The 20,936-nt window shown below is 40.7% G+C and overlaps 1 protein-coding gene across 1 annotated transcript in view; it reads right to left on the bottom strand.

Moving 5' to 3' along the window:
* ARFGEF3 (ARFGEF family member 3) overlaps positions 1-20,936 on the bottom strand; it is a 165,358-nt gene that overhangs the window by 119,168 nt on the left and 25,254 nt on the right. The window contains exons 3-4 of the mRNA XM_040627843.1: positions 4,157-4,238; positions 545-676 (exon numbers count right to left, since the gene is read on the bottom strand). Of these exons, the coding sequence (XP_040483777.1) occupies positions 545-676; positions 4,157-4,238 (214 nt within the window). The remainder of the gene's footprint in view (positions 1-544; positions 677-4,156; positions 4,239-20,936) is intronic.

Raw genomic sequence — 20,936 nt, 5'->3', positions numbered from 1 at the left:
GAAAGATGCCATCCCCCAAAGTGGTAACTGGAATGTGGGAGACAAGGTTCCCATAATTTGAGGACACACAAGAAAGATGTGATTCTGGTGTGGTTCCCAAGGATGGTCTTCCTGACCCTAAACCGACTATTTCTAAAACCCTTAGTATATGTGAAAACATCATTAGGTCACTGCTTTGTTTTAACAGAAACAGGCGGCCGAATACCCAGAATGACCAGATCTACCCGACGCTGGACCTACTCACGTATAGTCTCTCAAAAAGCGATAAATACATTACCTAACTACATTGGATATGCAGGGATCAGGCCAAAAATCATACAGATTTACTGAAATTCTAGCTTTTTCCCTAGTTGTCATTTCTCTTCAACCATCCAGGTAATTCTCGGGGATCATACGCAAGAATAACCATACATTCCAAATGAAGGGGGAGCCAGCATGACCACAATACAGAGGCGTTTCCAAGATAATGAGGGGCTGGAGGTGGGGGAGGGGGTCAGTCTGTTCCTGTCCCAGTGACGCAAACAGGCAGCCACGTCAAACCAACCTTCATCACTTCCACCTGCAGGTCTTCATGGAGGGACGGCGTCACTTTCACAGCGTTCAGGATCTGATTGAGCAGCTGCTTCTCATCAGAGTCTGTTTCCATGGATACAAACCTCTCTTCTGACAGAAGCTTCTGTAAAGAGGCACAAGGCAATGATCACAGATAGGCTTTCCCCTGCTGCCTTAGTCTGTTGTGTCTCAGTATGTACTGAGGATAACACGTCGTACCCAGGAGCCACGTAGATGGAGGCCATTCAGAAAGAAATCATGCTATGCGCTAACAAAAAAGGAAAAACACGTCAAACCTTTCACAAACAGTTAGGGCAAAGACTTTTTGCTGCTATTAGATAATTCATTCTGAACAACATGGCGACCATAAAGGTTATGTGGTCGGTGGAGAAGGAGGATGAATGTGCCCAGGGGAATCTAGCGCCTTACAAAAGTCACGTTCACACACACCCTTTCCGAACGTAGCTTTGTCACAGGAAAGGAGAAGGTCTTGTTGACAACAAGGTCATTTTTTGGATATTTACCTTGTTACTTCCTAACGTGAACTGTCATTTACCCAAGAAGTATTCATGTACTCACAAATCTGAATGCATTTTCATCAGAAAATGAATCCCACAAAAACCAGAATGAGATGACGTTCACTTTCATGAGGTCTCTCAGGAGATATTACATCTCACAGTTCTTTTCTGTGAGGGGACAACTCTCATTTTTTATAAAATTCCATCTTAGATTGTATCAAAACCCTCCCTAGAGCTCCTACTCCTTCATCTTTTCCTGGATCCACAAGGACTAAGTTAAAATATCAGAAGTCAGCTGTGAAGTCCACCTAAGTCTTTTCTTCTCCATACTAAACCTCCTTAGGCATCTTCAAACGTTCCTGGTGCGAGATAGCTTCACAGATACTCTCCTGCTTAAAATGTGGCCTCCAGAGTGAATGTCACACTTTAAGGGGTGGTCTGACATTAAAAAATAATGCAACCAAGAGCGCTCCCTAGGTACACTATGAACTTTGGGTGATTAAGATAGGTCATTGTAGGCTGATCCTTGGTAAGAAATGTACCATTCTGGTGAATGATAATAGAGGAGGCTAGGCATGGGTGGGCGTAGGGGGCATATGGGAAATTTCCTTCTTCTCAATTTTATTGTAAATCTAAAACTGCTCTTTATTTTTTTTTTTTAAAAGATTTTATTTATTTATGTGACAGAGAGACAGCCAGTGAGAGAGGGAACACAGCAGGGGAGTGAGAGAGGAAGAAGCAGGCTCCCAGCGGAGGAGCCCGATGTGGGACTTGATCCCGGAATGCCAGGATCACGCCCTGAGCCGAAGGCAGACGCTTTAACGACTGCGCTACCCAGGCGCCCCTAAAACTGCTCTTTAAAAAAACATCTTAAAAATGTTTAAGATGGCAGAAGGGAAGGACAAAAATAAATGGGGTCTTTGGTGGTACCACTGAGCTGTCGCACCAAACCTAGAACTGCCTGCTTCTAGAATTCTAGTTATGTGAGATAATTAAATGTGTTTATTGCCTAAAACCCAAAGCCCAAAAACAGCAATGCATAACTTTAATTATATTCTCAGATCAAATGAGCTTAGTTGTAAGTCACAGTACATTCTATGCTGACTCACCCTGAAATCCCTAATTCTCATTCACAAGGGCTGCAATTAAGCTATTCTTCCCATTCTGTCCCGAGGCCGTCAATTTTTGAGACCCTTGTGTAAGATTTTATATTTATCCCTGTTAAATCTGTCCTCGTCGCATTGAGCGTAGACTTGCAGCCATGAAGAACTTTTGGAATTCTGATTCGTCCTGTGTAAGGGCCCCCTCTTTTAGTGGAATGTCACTGCAGATCTAGAAAACAAGTATTTCAAGGGGAAGAAAGGGATAAAGAAGGGGGGGTAATCAGAAGGGGGAATGAAACATGAGAGACTATGGACTATGAGAAACAAACTGAGGGCCTCAGAGGGGAGGGGGGTAGGGGAATGGGATAGACCGGTGATGGGTAGTAAGGAGGGCACGTATTGCATGGTGCACTGGGTGTTATACACAACTAATGAATCATCGAGCCTTACATCGGAAACCAGGGATGTACTGTATGGTGACTAACATAATATAATAAAAAATCATTAAAAAAAAAAAAAAAAGAAAGAAAACAAGTATTTCAAACCTCCTTAGGACTCCCCGACATTTTGTCTACAGCCTCTCAAAAGAGACTTTCTTCACTATCACGCAGTGCACGCCAGGCACCCGAGAGTTAAGCTTACATACAATCTTTTTTTACTTAAAGTGATAAGGGCTGGAAAGCCCTACAAGAGTGTGAAAGTTCAGGGGAAGTAACCGGGTGGTAAGAGAAAAACTCACCGCCCATCAAGTCACTGGAGTTAACATGATAACCAAGCCCTTGAAAACATGGTTCTGTAAGCTTAGAGTGTTTGGGAGTTAAAAAAGTCAATGGGAGGCACCTGAGTGACTCAGTTAAGCGGCTGACTCTTAATTTCAGCTCAGGTCATGATCCCAGGGTCATGGGATCAAGTCCCACACGGGGCTCCATGCTCAGCGGGGAGTCTGCTCAAGATTCTTTCTCCCTCTCCCCTGCCCCTCCCCCCACTCTTGTTGTCTCTCTCTCAAATAAACAAATAAATACATCCTTTTTTAAAAAAAGGGAAATCTGTACAATACTAGAGAAAAGGGAACATACATAGCAGATCGAAACAAACTCCCATTCACATTCATGGTTGGCCCAGTCACCCTGGAGGAAGCAAAGAGTTTTTAATAACACCGACAATGTTTAAAAAGGTCCAGGGTTAACGCACATTAAAACATATTTTCTAGTTTCAATCCACTGGAGAAAGAAGAGCCACAGTATTCTCTTTTGTATGTATGAGAAAAACACTGAAAGGATGAAATAGTACATGCTAATGTGAAAAGACATCTGACAAATGCCACCAATCCATGGCCACCCTGAATACACCCCACGGGCTTGTCACTTAGGAACGAAGCCACTTCAAAGTCAATATATTATATAGTCACCACCTTTGCATTGTTGGAATTAGACCTATTCTATACGGTGTAAAATACAAATGAACAAATGCTCAGAAAGGGAAAGTGTCCAAGCAATCTGACCTTTCTGATTAGGCCAATTTTTTTTTTTCCTCCCATTCTTGCTCTGGAAACAAAACACATGAATTCATTCACCCACCTAACTGTGAAATAGATAACAAGACAAAATCTTTCCGGTTTACTATTAATTCTCCTTACACAGAACCAAAGATGTTGAGCGTACATAAGATCTTGATTGGTACAGAACTTGAGGTGTCTCTCTTGGGATCTTCTGCCCTCCTGAAGTTGGACATCCCCCGAAATATTTCATTTCTGTATGAGCTCAGCTGGGAATCAGTGTCAGACGACAAATGCTCAACAAGCTAATCCTACGCCCAGAGAAATGCTGGTAAATATAAGAAAATTCTGTTATCCTCTGTGGTTATTACCTAGTTCAATCAAATTGTGGTCCTAGCTCAATCAACAGCTAGCATTTAAAATGTGAAGTAATTGCTCTTTCAATGCCAAAGTAGCCTGTCAATTTCTGTCACCTGGTCGCACCATACCTGTATTCCTGCCAAGGCATGTTGGGCCAGTTTCACATTCTTGGATTCCAAAGCCAACTGGAGAGGAAGCAAGCATTTCTCCCTGGCAAACACATAAATAAGGACAACGTATGAGCTCAGCAAAGCTGGCAGTCAAGTGATACAGCCTTATGCACACCCACTCCCAAATGCTGCGATACACACACACATGAAAACTATAACTGATAATAAAAATGCACATGGACTTTAAAAAAACACAGCAAAAAATCTGTGCTGAAATGACAGCATATCAGCACTTGCCTTGGCTGCAGGAAGAGCCAACACAAGGACCCTCAACCAATTGTTTTGATGCACAAATTATTACATGGCGGGACTCTCACCGGTCCACGCGCGTGCCTTGCTCACACCTCTCTCTCACCTACAAAGTGAATGCATCATTACTACTACTCCGCCTCATCAACATAAATTGAAATTCTATTAACTTGTCAATTTCTCGCCAATTCAAAATGTTCAACAATCATTTATAATTTTTAAATTTTTATATTTGCTTTTTAGTCTCCAACAGGTAGAGCTGAATTTTGTGATGGGTTCCCAATAACCATGTTTCCAAGGCAGAATATAAATATCAGCAGCTTTGACCAATGAGAAGTACCTGGTGCCATGGGAGAGATGAAAAAGATGTGTGGAGAGGTCCTTGGATATTTTAAAGCTTAAAAAAATAACTGGGCACTAAAATATGTTAGGAATAAACCAAAAGAGCTATTAAAAAAAAAATCTTTCTGTTAGAACATTCACTCTAAATAATTAAACAATATCCAAGAATTTTAATCAACTTCTTATTTCCCCCTGGAGCTACAGTGGCACAACAAATGGAATGTTTAACTTCATTTTACCAGGTTCCCCCGCCCCCACTTAAACCACAGCAACCTCATTTTTATCTGTTTTCTATTTTCAGCATAAACTGAGAGATTCATGGAGTATGAAAGCTACAGGGTGAGACTATAAGATTTCGTCTTTGGAGAAATACGGGTCACTGTTGTAGAACACAATGAAACAGCAAGTTAATTATAGCTCTGATTCCTTCCTATCACCCTGCAGCTCTGCCGCTTTCCTATGGATCCTCCATCAGCAGCTCCGTGACAGATGAAGCAAGAGTCACAGACCCTCCCTACTGCTGGCCACAAAGACAGAACAAAGCCAGACTCCATCAGAGAGAACATGAGCCTTCCCAGTCCTTCTCACCTCTCCCCTCACCAACCCAATGCTACAATAGCCATTTTTACGTGACAATCGATTAACACTGCAACCATTCTTCATTAGACACATCCTGCGACAGGTGGATAAATTACGCAACTGTGTTACTTCCGGCTGGGGGGCTGGAATTTTGTCACCGTACCGTTACTGCCGACTTCACTACCATCCCAAGGCAAACACTGCTATGCAGTCAATTAAAGCAGGAGTGGCTGATTGTTTCCAAGTTTTCTTTTTTTTTGTTTTAATCATAACCAGCTTATAAGCCAGAACAATTAACTGGAAGCGTGAATGTTGAGCAGTAGAAATAACAGGCAGATGGAGAATTAACAGAACCACAGAATCTCATCTGCAAACCCTTGAAACATCAAATTTCCATCAAGATTCATTCAATGGGAATGAACTTTCAGCTCACATTTGGAGTCAGATCTGCCAGTGAAGGCGCAGGACCAGTGAGCAGGTATGGAGATCCCAAACCCTCACGATCTCACAGCCTGGAGGAAGGGAAGTCTCTGCTCAGTGGCCCTGGGCTGAAAATGCACAAGTAGCACACACTGCCCACCCAGGGCCCCAAAGAGAGCGGAGGCCACATTCGGCAGCCACAAGGACACTCTGGAAATGCTGACCCTCCCAACCCTTGGGAAGCCACACTATGTTTGCATTCAAACAACTACAGACTCATATCGTTCTGCCGTCTTCAGAAATAGTCCTTGAAATCCTCATTCCACTTCCTCATCTACTTCCACATTTGTACTGATTTGTACTGCAGACCTGAGCCAGGTTATGGACAAATGCCAGGGCCACCAGGTTGCACCATGATTCTAGGGGACACCACTGAATGGCCTGCTCCCTGTGCTAGTCATGGTCACCGGACAGGACTGAAAGATGTAAGTGGTTCGGCTAGGTGTGGGCTGAATTGAAAGATGCCAGTGTTTAGTGGAAACAACATGGGCTATGGAACCACATGGACCTGGATTCAAAGCCTTACTATAAATTGTATGATCTCAGTCAATATGCTTAACTTTGTTGGGTCTTACTTCCCAATCCATAAAAAGGGCATCTGATGACCAGTCCTGCAGGGTTGCAGTAAGGAGTACAAATAATATATCAGGGGTTGGAAAACTTTCCACAGAGAGGCAGGTAATAAATATTTTAGGTTTTCTGTTCATGTTGTCTCTGTCCTAAGTACTTGACTCTGCCATAGCACAGGAGCAGTCATAGACAATACATAAATCAATAAGCATGGCTATGTCCCAATAAAACTTTATTTACAAAAACAGGCAATAGACGAGATTTGGCCTATAGGCTATAGTTTGCCCAGCCCTGATATAGAGAAAGGCAGCACAGATCATGATTTGCCACACAGGATAATAAGATCTAATCTTGGCATGGTATGTAGAAAGATTTTGCACAAGAGAGGGAGCTAAGGGTTTTGACAGAACCAAACTCTCTCCTAGAGGGAGATCTTATAGAACCAAGATCTCTCTTAGAAAATAAGTGTTTTGAGAAAGCAGACAGAGGTTTCATCTAGGTACTAAGCCAAGCACTCCATCCATTCAACCATCTATCCAAACAACATTTGAGTGCCAGCAAGACACCATCATGGGTGTTTAGAAAAATCTGGCCAAAAACAGAACTGAACAAATACTTGATTTCATTTCATTCAAGGAAAGAAAGAAAAAAATAAAATTAGCACTTATTTCTCTGTATAGTGTACCTGTCATTTCAACATTAAAATAGGCATTTTTACTCTGTTTTATATTTGAGAAACTGGACGTTCAGAGAGGTTCTGTAGCCTGCCCAAGGCTACACAGCTAAAATCTACTGGAGACAATCCACAAGGAAATCTATCTGACTCCCAAGACCAAGTTCCTTCCAACACCCTTTGGTCTCAAAAGATCAAAGCAAAGTTAGAATAGATCTGTTTCTTAGCCTTTTCTCAATCATGAACATAAAATATCTGGCACACGACCCTCTTCCTAGGGAAGTACAGAAATCATTTCAGGGGACTCATGACCCCCTAAACGTCAACTTCATATGGACCCCAAGTTAAAAGCCCCTGACCTCAAGGGAAAGGACCCCACCCAACATGGCAGAAATTGTGATGGGTCAGAGAAGACTGACATGTTCCCTGACTGGGCTTCGAGTTCGGCAAGGATAAGCTTTGAAGTGATGTTCTGCTGAGCCCTGGGGCAGAGAGGGGATTTTGTGTGTGTGTGTGTGTGTGTGTGTGTGAGAGAGAGAGAGAGAGAGAGAGAGAGAGAGACTCTCTTCAGGATCCGAGGGCTCTTCTCCCCTCAGACCCAGCAGTGCCCCATTAGCATCACGAGCCTCAGCCCCTGACTTCAACAGGAAAGGAACACATGGAAAATGCAAGAAGCTCACGGGCACAACTGATTTCATTGCTGGCTCTGTGGTACCATAAAAACTCTTGCTGCCTTAGTTTTTTTAAGTGATTTTAATAAAAGAATAACAGGCCTGTTAATTGGGTCTCAGGATGAAATTTATAATGAAGTTGCGAGGTGGCACACACCCAGTCCCCTTTGCACAAACTGTATTAGAATAAATCATCTTTCAATCTTTCTAGATGCTGTCTCGTTGGGAAAAGGGCATACCAAATATCAATATTCAGTTACATTAAGCGATTATTTTTTATGCACAGGCATGTGCAAGCTCCCTCTTGCCTAATTAAATAAGGGCAGTGGCCTCAGGTTTCATGTCCTGACATGTGATTATTTCCTAAAGAAGAATTAGCAGTGTTGCATATGCATGAGGAACACATCTTCCTGTGACACTGTGTCTGGTTGTGTCAAGGAGACTAAACCTATTTCCTTTACTGTGTTGTCAAGACTAGTTTTACTGGGCTGGAAGATAGCAATGAACACAGGGAAATTAAAATGGGTGAATAGGGGGAAAGTCAGGATTTACCAAAAATTAGCTTTCAATACCAACCTCAGTATGAACTTCAAGTTAAAACCAAATCAATTCTTGAATGTTGGGCTGATTTCTCTTTGATGAACCACATGGAAAAACGCACAGAGATACTGTAGATTTGGAAGGTCTGACACTCTCCAATTCTAGGATTCTAGGATCTGGGCCATTTATTCAATAACTGTCTGAAATGTTTCATATAATAACCATGGCTCTGGTTGAAAATCAGAGGCTTCTATGTGCAAATGCCCATGATCACAAGTTCATCTTTACTATTTATTTAATTACAACTTTTGAAAGTAGAGATTTAATTGTTGACAAGACAAAGAGATATTAGATTTCCTGTCCAAGGTCCCATGTTTGTAAATGAAACAGTTGTGATTTAAACTTGGACCATGCGTCTTCAGAGCCCATAGCCTAGGCCTCCACAATGCCTTCACCAGAGACAGCTCCCCACCAAATGTGGTGTAAGACATACCACTTTAAAGATAGAAGTTCAGGGGGCGCCTGGGTGGCTCAGTCTGCTAAGCGGCTGCCTTTGGCTCAGGATACAGTCCTGAGTTGGGTTCCCTGCTTGGCAGGGAGCCCGCTTCTCCCTCTGCCCCTCACCCCACTTGTTGCTTGTACTGTCCCTCTCTCTCTCTCAAATAAATAAATAAAATCTAAAAAAAAAAAAAAAAAAAAAAAGATAGTAGTTTGAATGTCTCCCAGGTTAAAAGACTGGAGACAGGCATCAAACAAGTAATGTAAATTATCTTATTTTGAGTGACAATCAATGAAGCAATGCATTATATTTGACAGCTGGTATGTAGTTATGACAAGGTATAGACAGTTCGGGTGAATGGGAAAATGTGGCTTTAAAACCAGTTGCTGAGTTTAAGCTAAAGCCATCCATTTCTGTAGTAGCCACAGACCTTCCCAACTTGAGTTCAGGTTTTCACCACTTCCCCTCCCCCCTTGTATGACACTTGGGCCTTTATCATTCGTGTTTATGAATACTGAGGCTGTAACCTGTTTGTATTGACACTGATGAATTTTCATTGACTAAGCTTCACCAGAGCCAATTCTGTTGAACCAACTGGAATCAGATTGGTTCCTTAATTGACTTTCTCTGTGGTGCTGTTAAAAAGGTTTCTATTTTCTTATGATTTTCACTTCTATTTTAATAAAATGATTTTTATCAGTATCAATCCTTCTATATTTCATAACAAAGATTAGATTCACCCTCCAGGAACCTTTTTTAAGCCCTACGAATGCAACTATGAACAACATAAAATTCCTTCTCTCCTGCAGGCTTTCAAGATTTCTAAGCAAGCCTACTGCAATTATTAAGTTGAACACATGAAATTGCCATTTTTGCAGGTTGGAAAGGGCTAAATATCAGCAATTTTATATGACTTAATCTATTTAAAAAATCCCAAATTATATAATATGGTTATACTAATATTTTCTCTCAAAATATTTATTTTCACTATTGTTTTATTATAAAAGGCTTACATGTACATAAAAACATCCAAACAGCACAGAGGGATAGATAGCAACGAGAGTCAATTAAGGTACTAAGAGTGAACTGAATGTTGACAATGGGTGTTTTCAGATAGTGGCATGGGGGAAACTTGTTTTTTTATACTTTCTATTTGTACCATTTTTTATATATACTCTAGAATATACTTGCATAATCTGAACAAAATCTTTTTAAAGCCATAAAGCCATTGGCTCCTTACAAAAATAACCATCGTGTTTTCTGTTCAGCTCAAAACGGTGAGTGCCTTTGCTTGTACACAGGCAAAATGTTAAATATGGAACTAATTTTCTCCCATTTCTTACTGGTACTCACATCAACAGTCCATGTATTCTTATTTATTTTTTGAGAGAGAGAGACAGAGTGCGTGCGTGCAAGCACGCACGCGCGCGCGCACACACACACACACACACACACACACACACACACGAGCGGCCAGGGAAGTGGGGGAAAGAGGGAGAGGGAGAGAGAGAATCTTAAGCAGGCTCCACCCCCAGGGCTTGATCTCATGACCCTGAGATTATGACCTGAGCCAAAGTCAAGAGCTGGACGTTTAACTGACTGAGCCACCTAGGGGTCCCATTTCAGTCCATGTATTCTTTATAGAATTATACCTGCTCTTCTTGTCTGTAAAGAATGCCTCCTTTTACATGATGGGCCACACAATGCTAATTGATTTGTTTTTTAATGAAAGGACAACTATAGGCATTTAAATAGGCTTATCAATCATCTGAAAACTTGTAAATACTATCTGGATTTTAACCTTTGCATTTTGATAGGTCTAATGGCTCCTACTGTATTGTAGATGGGTATATGTATGGAGGTAGGTTAAGTTTGTTCTAGAATTTACCTTGAAAATCATATTTTTCTAACATCTATGAGACAAGCTCGTTTTGACATCTTTTTTTTAACAAAAGAAGGCAGTTCAGAAGAAAAAAAGCTGTAAAAGAATAGAAAGTAACAAACGCACAAAAATATTGTTACATTATTGTGATGGGACAATGGTAAACCCATTTACCTTTCTCATTTCAAAGTTTTCATGTAATATTCTTATAGTATATTAGAATACAGAACACTACAGGTCGAGAAAACAATTGATTAAGGAGAGCACATTTTTATTCATTTTGAAAATACCTTTTTCCAGTTTTATTGTGACTTACTGACCTATAACATATCAGTTTCAGGCGTACAACATAAATTTGATGTATATGTATACCTCACAATGATTGCCAAAATAAGCTCAGTTAACGTCTAACACCTCACATAGTTACAATTTTTTTCTTGTGATGAGAACTTTGAAGTGGACTCTTTTCAAATATACAACAGTGTTGTTAACTATAGTCCCCATGCAGTACATGACATCTCAGAACTTATGTATCTTTGGAAAAAAATTAAAGACACATTATGGCTTGATATTTTCCCCTACAATCTGGGTTTATTAATATTAATACTTCCGCCATAAGATATACATTCTGGTAATCAAGTAGAAAAACACTAAAGTTGTTGTTGTTGTTGTTATTTTAATTTCTAGAGGGAAAGAGACATGAAGTCCGCACTAATCATAAGGGAGGCTGCTCTGGAATTCATTTTTTCCGCAACTATTGAGCATTTATTATGTTCAGGGCATTACAGATGGAAAAGCAGCCATCATTCCTGTCCAAGATAGGTACAAGTGTCAATTCACCTTCTGATCATCAAAAAAAAGGAAAATGCCTGAGAAGTGTTAGCATCAGGGCTATTAAAGTCAGCTGAGCCTATAAAGATGAGTGAGTCCAATAAAAAGACCAAAGCAAGTGGCCTTCTCCCTCCCATCTGACACAAACATGGTATTGGACACAACATATTGGCTTTTTTCTTTGGCTTGCGTGTTCGGTCACTGTCAACCAGACGATCCCTAACTGATACACGGGAGAGGAGCCACGCAAGTATAGAAAGGCCATTTAGTAAAGCCTTCAGTGTGCCGGGCACCACTTTAAGAGCTGAGGCACATGATCTACTTTAAGCTTCATGTCAACCCAATGAGGAGGGACAAAAAGTATCGGCATTTATCCATGAGGGACTAAGAGGACAACAGAGGAAAACTCACTCCCGGAAAAAGGTTGAGGAGCAACGGGAGCCATGAACTCAAGCTCCTCCACAGCATGTGACCTTAAGGGTTACCATTTGTTGCTCTCAAACCCTGTTCCAAGACTGAGTTAAACATTTTACACCCAGTAAGCCTGTGAAGGACCTTTCATGAAAAACAAATAAGCAGCCCAGCCTCCTTTTTTTCCTGTCCATCCAACCTTATATTTCTTCACATTATCTCCCACGTCAACCATTTACACACTGACTTGTACATTTTTCCACTGGGTAACACTGTAAACTCTCTCTCGCCTCCAACACGCTTAGCAATTTCTCATACAACCTTTCCTGTGGCACTATGAAAAGGTTTATTCTTTAAGACTTCGATAAAAAATAATTTGTCAATAGCTGTCAAGAGCTTGCTAACGTGACGATGCTTTCGCTGAGGATTTTCTACTCCATGAAACCTTTCTAAAGAAATCGTTATACATGTAGCAAAGCTTTAGATGCAAAGACTTTTTACTCTCATTTTATTTATAATGTAAATAAAGTTAAAGAAATCATGGCACATTTATAGAAGGGAATAATAGACAATAATTAAAAGTATTCTGGAAAGTTTTCATTGACACAGGAAAGTGCTTTGAAATCTTATGCCAAAAAATTTAAAAATGAAAATGCAATGGAGAATATATACCATGTCATGGCCCCCCTCTTAAATAAACCATTACATACAATTATAGAATGGATGGAGGAGAGAGAGTCTGGTAAGAAATTCCTCAGAACACATCCAGAATCTCTCTCTGCCTTTTGGGAATATGGATAATCTTGGTTTTATTATTATATGTTTCTACATTTAAAAATTTTTCAAGAATATATTACCTTTAGAAATAAAAAGTGGAGCTAGCCCTGTACTCCACGAGCAAAAACACCCTCTCATTTTCCTTCAAAGCTTTTGGCCAGGGACCCTGAATGGCCATGTTTCCCGTAACAGCTTTCATCTAATCCTTCCGGAGCTTCTGCTGTGCCAACTTCTGAAACTCAGTCAAGTCACCACCCTTCCCTCTGTCTCAAAAACTAGGCCGTATTCCTGGAATAGTTTCCCTTCTCCTTTCCTCTAAGACATTCCTTTACCATCCTTCAAACACTTCCTGAATTCTTTCTTCTCCCTAAAGTCTTTTTGACTGAATATAGGCTTGCTTATGACCCTAAAATGTAATTACCTTAGTCATGTAATCTAAAATAAGTATGCTTAATTTCATTTTGCTTCTTTCTAGGACAGGTTTTCCCACAAACTTCCAGCCTTAGCATGTAAATATACCAGTAGCATGAAACCTCCCGATGGGAACGGTTCTGCCCCGCGCCATAACACGGAACCACGTGCATTTTGTTGCTTAATGATTTTTTATGATGGAAGTGTTCCAACTGGCAATCAAGAGGCAGGACTCTGCCCAGAATCTCTGCCATGAAGAGGTAAAAAGCAATAAACCACCAAAACAGAAAGGATTTCTAACTCAAATATTCAAATCTTAGGGAAGAAAAAAAGTAGCTGGACAATACCACAACATAATCTTTTTTATGTGTCGACAATTTTATGCCAATAGGTAGCTACCTCTTGAAAATTAACAATTAATGGTATTAATATCTTTCAGAAAAGTCTATGTAACTAAAGTCAGGTAACTTAAAAAGGCAAAACTAAAATGGTCACATTGAGACAAAACTGTGATTTATGCTTTATTCAGAACTCACTGGCCTGTTAAAGTTCACAAATAATATAGATATACACATTTTTAAAATAATGACTTCTCATCATTTAAATGCCATGATAGTGAAATTATAGGGCTAAAAGTAAAGTAACATTTTTCTGTGAAATATAAAAATTCCCGTTGTGATGTCAAAATGTCTTAAAAAACCAGTCCATTAGCAGATCAGCACAACTGTCAGAACTAAAATTTGTATTCCTCAATTGTTAATAACTCATTTGTGAAAAGTACATAAGATTCTTAGAAATATAAAGGTCTTTTTTAAAATAAAAATTTATCTAGCCTACTATATATGCTCAGATTCTGTATGAAAACATAGGCATATAATGATAAGATACCCAGTTCATGTCCACATGGAAGCCACAGCCTCAGGGAAGTAACAGACACAGGATAATATAAAAACATAGGTAATAAAGCAATGTACACTTTTATTATGGTATAAACAATCAACTATGAATGTATAATAGGAGTAGGAAAGATCCTGTCTAGAAAAATCCAAGTGTCTTCATGGACAAGGTGATATTCATTTGGCCTTGAAATTGAGAGGTAGTATGGGACTTGGTAAGCCAGGGAAAGAAATGGGAAAGACATATCCAGCTGAGGTTGTAGGTGCAAAGGCACAGAATGGGTAAGTCATAGTGGGAAGACTGATGAGTAAGGAGTTTGGCAAGGTAGATTCGATGCAGCTTTTGAAGGGTCTCTCCAGAGAAACTGGACTTAAGCCAGCTAAAATTGAAGAGCTAATGGAAGATTCTTAATCCAGGGAATAATGTGACCTCAGACATTTTCTATAAAATGGAACTCTGGCTACAATGTAGGGAATGGATAGACTATCATGGAATAAAATTCTGGAGTCCAACTAATCTGCATCAAATTTAGACTGGGCCAATTACAATCTGTACACTAGTATTTAACCTCTGCAACTCTCACCTTATATATGGACCTAATATTATCTACCTGGAGAAGTATTACAATGATTAGATAAAAAGCTACGTTAGAAAAGTTCTTGATTTCCCATTCTAACATTTACAGCACTCCTGAAGATTCCTGGCTCAACCCCCTTCTCTTCCTACCTCCAGCTCAGTCCTACCCCACAGGGGTCTCATGGCATGGGTCTCAGACTACAAGCTATGCAAATAGCTGCTGCTTAGCCAGCCCTCGAGCCTAGACATGCAGACATCTACGGCACCATCTATCTGCCTTCTGAAAGATAAAGCCAGGAAAGATAAAGCCATGTAGTTTCTGGAAGGAGGTTCAGTATGGTCTAAATAGGGAATTCTGAGGGCTTAAGTGCCTAGAGCATGAGCTGAGGGGATGGGGTGGGCTCTGAGTGGGAAAGTTCCCTCCATCCTGGACAGGACAAGAACAGGGCCTCCACAACATGAGCCCAGAGGAGGGTTCCACTTCTCCCAGGACTCAGGGTGGTAGGACAGCACTTAGCATGTTGCTCATGCTCAACGAATTATTGTCATGGTACTATTTCTCACTGTTGCCACTGTCTTGTTACTACAGTTTTGTTGTTGTCATCGTTATTTACTGGAGGCAGCAAAGCCTGGAGGAAGGGACTACACTGTTCTGAGGGCCCAGTGCTGAAAGTACATTGCAGTTAGGCCATACTCAGGAATGGAAAGGAAGAAACGAAACCTAGAGATAGCACAGAAGTGGAATAGAGAGGACCTACTGGAAGAACAGTTTTGAGGATAGAAATGGGAAGGATAATAATTATATTTTTATTTATTTTGAGTTTCAATTTCCTTTGGGCATCTAAGTGTTGGTAAGTAGAAAACTGGATGTACTGGTTTGGAGCTCAGGAATTAGAAGCCATCCATCTTAAAGTGGTAGCTGAAGCCTTGGAAGTGGTTGAAACTTCCAAGGTGAAGTACAAGAAGGAGGACAGCAGAAGGGCAGAGCTCAGAAAAATGCCTCCAGCCAGTGAATGGAGAGAAGAAAGGGTGCTGGCAGAGAAGGCAGAGGAGGCTGTGATACACAGAAAGATGGCAGGAGGAAAGCTGTCCTTCAAAGACATGACTATTCAGTGCTAGTACCTACCAGTCATCGCGCGCCCGCTCTTACCAGGCATACGGACTGGTCATACATACACGATCTCATTTAATTGAGGACTTACAAAACTGTGAGTATTTCCTCGTGATCTATGAGCTGACAGACTCAGAGATGGTAAGTACTTTGTCCAGTGTCACCTAGCTACTATACAGCGTTAGGTCCCATGAGCAGCTTAACCTACTGTTGAAACAGGAAACGCAAGACACGCTTTGGCTGTTGCTCTAGAGAAGGAGATGTGGAAGGAAGAAGTGGTAAGCCCATCCATCAGAGCTCGGAACTTTCCCATTATGTTAGAACTCTAATCCTCACGAGAGCTTGGATGGTGGGCATTATCGAGTTCATTTTACAGTTCAAGACATGGAGGCTCCCTGGGGTGCCTGGGTGGCTCAGTCGTTAAGCGTCTGCCTTTGGCTCAGGGCGTGATCCCAGCGTTCTGGGATCGAGCCCCACATCACGCTCCTCCGCTAAGAGCCTGCTTCTTCCTCTCCCACTCCCCCTGCTTGTGTTCCTTCTCCCTCTGGCTGTCTCTCACCCTGCCAAATAAATAAATAAAATCTTAAAAAAAAAAAAAAAAAAGACATGGAGGCTCCCAAAGTCATGGAACAGAGCTGGTAAACAGAGGAGTCCAGGTTCAAATGGAAGGACAATAGGACACAAAGCCTTCTCTCTTTCCGAGCGGTGTGCTACCTCTCAAGGAGGCAAAAGCTAAAAGCAGGGGAGAAAGGCGTCTACAATATTGAGACAAGCACGGGCATCCCTGAAACTTAACCAAAGAAATAAACATTTTTTATTTTCTGGCTGACCGATGTTCTCCCCCAAAACAACCCAGCACATGAAAGCCAGTGCAATAATCCCCACTTTTCTCAGGACAGGTACATCTGAGAACTGTTTTCATCTGAATAGCACGCTCAGATACAAAATGTAAAGGCCTGTCGGTCACAGAAAATAGAAAAATCTGTATCCTTTACTCTTTTATTGACTTTTTATCTACAGCAGTAAAATTTTCAGCATTAAATGGTCAAATTTAGCCCAAGATGTAAGAGCTAAGCATCTGGCTAGTTTGAATACAGGGAAAGGCCAAGAACAATACATTAAAGCTTAATCTCCAGTATCAAGACAGACAGTACCATTCAAGGCTAACAATCATTTATCAAAGGCATGCTTACTGCTTTTAAACCTCATGTCCTCTCTATTTACACATCCATCCATCTTTATAAATGCTACCCTCCTCCATGCTTCTGCTCGACCCTACTTGCATTTCTAGAGCCCCTCCTGGTAGGGTTAGGGCCTCCCCCAACCCACAGGGTATAGTAGCTGGTTACACAGGTGGTTAGGGATATTGTCAAATAATTGTGGGGGGAAATGTATTCACCTTTCTTGGATCACAATCAACTAGTAATGAAGTTCCTTGTGAAATCTAAGCAATATTACAATATTACTAATATTACTAATATTATAATGGCATACTAAACTTTAAAATTGAGACTATACCTTCAAAGAAGAGGAGCTCTCCAGCATGTTATGCCAATTTTTGATCAATTTTTAAAACAATGAGGGAAATATTAAAATGATTTTTCCTATGGAACATCAATTGGGTGGATTTTTTTATAGCCTTTAAAATGTTTTTAAAGAACTAATGGCACTTGAAAATTTTTTCAATACTAAGTGAAAGTAGCAGGTTGCAAAACATTACATACCTTGTGACCCAATTTTCATGACATACATTCAAAAGAAAAGAAACCAATGTTAAGATTTATTATCTCTAGATCACCTGGCTTTTGTATCCAACTATCAAGGGTGGGAGTTCAGATTTCACCAGTTATCACTGGGTAACCCTAGGCAAGTCCTAGCTGCTCCATGCCTCAGTGTCCTCACCTATAAAGTATAGATGTAATGAAACCTATGAATAGTTTAAGTAACATGGAATTGTATGTCAAGAATTACATTTTCTAGGGGCGCCTGGGTAGCGCAGTCGTCAAGTGTCTACCTTCAGCTCAGGGCATGATCCCGGCGTTCTGGGATCAAGCCCCACATCAGGCTCCTCCGCTGGGAGCCTGCTTCTTCCTCTCCCACTCCCCCTGCTTGTGTTCTCTCTCTCTCGCTGGCTGTCTCTCTCTCTGTCAAATAAATAAATAAAATCTTTAAAAAAAAAAAGAATTACATTTTCTAGGCTTTCGAATTTTCTATGGTATACACATACTTCACAACCTAAAAACATTCCTTTTTTTCCCCCCACAAGTGTGCCATTTGTGTATTCTCTTACTTTCTAGATAATTTAAAACATGTATATTTCATACTGTAGGACACAATGATTCCTTTTAGACTCCTCTCTTATGCCACTCACAAAAATTAACTCAAAATGGATTAAAGACTTAAATGTAAGACCTGAAACCGCAATATTCCTAGAATATAGAAAAAAAGCTCCTTGACATCGGCCTCAGCAGCAATTTATTGGATGACAACCAAAGGCACAGACAACAAAAGCAAAAATAAACAATTGGGGCATCAAACTAAAAAGGTTTTAACAGCAAAGGAAACAACCAACAAAACGAAAACGCAACCTACAGAATGGGAGAAAATATCTGCAAACCATCTACCTGATAGAGGTTAATATCTAAAATATGTAAGAAATGCATACAACTCAATAGCAATAAATAATAATCCTATTAAAAATGGGCAAAGAAATGGAAAAGACATTTTTCCAAAGAAGACATATGAATTTCCAACAGGTATATTAGAAGGTTGTTAAAAATCATTAATCCTCAGGGAAATGCAAGTTCAAAACTACAATGACACATCACTTCACACATGTTAGGATGCGTATTTTCAAAAAGACAAGAGATAACAAGTGTTGGCGAGGATGTGGAGAAAAGGGAGCCCTGAGTACTACTGGTGAGAATGTAAACTGGCACAGCCATTATGAACGACAGTACGGAGCTTCCTCAAAAAATTAAATATGGAACTACCATATGGCCCAACAATCCCTGGGTATATACCTAAAGGAAATGAAACCAGTATCTCAAAGAAATATCTGTATTCCTTTGTGCACTGCAGCATTATTCACAATAGCCAAGGTATGGAAATGACCTACGTGTCCATCAACAGGTGAATGGATAAAGCAAATGTGATATCTACCTAGACATCTATCTACAAATATTACCTATTTACATATATAAATATAGGTATCTGTATATAAAGATGAGTATTATATTTAAATATAGATATCTATACACCAGATACACCTCGATAGCTATACTTTGGACATCTAGCATAAATACACAAACACACAATGGAATATTACTCAGCCGTGGAAAGAAGAAAATCCTGCCATTTGTGCAACATGCATGAACCTAAGGACATTACGCTAAGTGAAATAAGCCAGAGTCAGAAAGACAAACACTGCATGATCTCACTTATACGTAGAATTTAAAAAAAGTCAAACTCAAAGAGAGTTAGAATGATGGTCGCCAGGGGCTAAAAGGTGGAGGAATGGGGAGATGTTGGTCAAAGGGTACAAACTTCCAATTATAAGATGAATAAATTCTGGGGATGTAATGTATAACGTGGTGACAATACTCAGTAATACGCTGTTAAATACTTGAAATTTGCTAAGACAGATATTAAGTGTTCTCGTCACACACACAACAATTGTATCTCCCTGAGGTGATGGATATGTTCATTAACTTGATCGTGGTTATCGTTTCACGATGTGCACATATCTCACACTACCACGCTGTACACCTTAAATATATTCAAATTTATTTGTCAATAAAGCTGGGAAAAGAAACTGAATGCCTTTTTATATTTTGAAGTTACAGCCTCTGTCCCATTAAATGCCCTGCAGTTCTTTCCCCATAGGCATCAAAAATCACGTTCGGCCAGCCACGTACAAAGATCACGCCCCTAAAGCAATCCACTTTGGCAATAAGCATCGGACAGAGAACAATGACGTAAAATTTTATATTCCCATAAATAGCTACTTCTCCCAACAGGCTTATGTGTGTGGTGTTTCAACGACTGAATATCCCAAAGGATTCTGCTCTGTAAGCATTCTCTAAAAATAGGCCTTGGGTGAAAGCCAAAAAGATCGGTTTGGTTCTCTATCAGCCGTGGGCTGTAAACATACTATAGATTTTATAGCTCCCCTCGCCCCGCCTGTAGACTCAGCTGAGTCCGATCCACATGAATCTGCCACTCAGTAGCTTCAGGTCTGGCATGATCTGATATGAAGACAAGACTGTTTCTCAGGATAAACTTAATTTTAAAGGTTGGGATTGTGTCTACCCTTCAGCCTACTAATCTGCCTTGGAGCCCAGTCATCCTGAAAGCCGCTGTGTTTGTAACAATCCATCAGCAAGGGGCCGCTTAATTCCACTCAAGGTGGTATCGAAATCTATTGCACACCCACATGACCTTCCTAAATGAACCACGTCCTGGAAGACAAACAAATATGCCCCGTATTTTTTTTCTTTTTAATGTACTGAGGAGAAAAGGCAGCAGCGGACTGCTCTCTTAGTGAGATGATTAAAGATCAAGACGGCAAACGCTGCCTGGTAACCATCCCGGGGCATGAAAATGCGACATCAAGGGACTGAAGGCTTGCCATGGTGGCACTCCTCTGCCTTACGGGTGTTAACATGAGTCGGCCTGGTGTGACTGTCACCAGCCACAGCCACCAGAGGTCACAGAGAGCGAATGCCTCACAGCTGGCTGCACAGGTTTGGCCCTAAATGGCCTACATCCAAATAGGGACTTCGTGAGTTTGCAAAAGTACATATATGGGTCCCCACAAAATCCGGGAAAACAAGCGGAGACCCTGCAGGCTCATAAAGATGTTCACATGGACGAAGAGAGATTTGTAGATAAACTTAGCAAGTATTCAAGTATTTTGAACACTGTAAGTATAATTCTGCTCTAATTACTACTCCTATTGGCAAAATCTCATTACATAGAAACCTCTGGCTAAGGAAAGGGGTCTCTCCTTCTACAAGGTAAAAAAAAGGACCCCCACTCATTCTCTCCCCTAATATTGACGGGAGAGGTCCCCACTACGGAAAGCTGAGATTAACGGACTCCACCATCAAAACACTCTTCCGGCCACTCAGATGGCTTGTCACTAGGGTGACTCAACACAGCGTTCGCATCACCGTGTTCTTCGCAGTGTGTTAGAAGGCACCGGGGCGCTCTCGGTTCCAGCCTGGGGAGGCAAGAA

Source organism: Ursus maritimus, unplaced genomic scaffold, assembly GCF_017311325.1.
Source record: "Ursus maritimus isolate PB19 unplaced genomic scaffold, ASM1731132v1 scaffold_13, whole genome shotgun sequence".
In the NCBI taxonomy this organism is placed as follows: Eukaryota; Metazoa; Chordata; class Mammalia; order Carnivora; family Ursidae; genus Ursus; species Ursus maritimus.
Note: the sequence above shows the minus strand (reverse complement) of the source record. Positions and strands in the feature narration are given on the sequence as shown.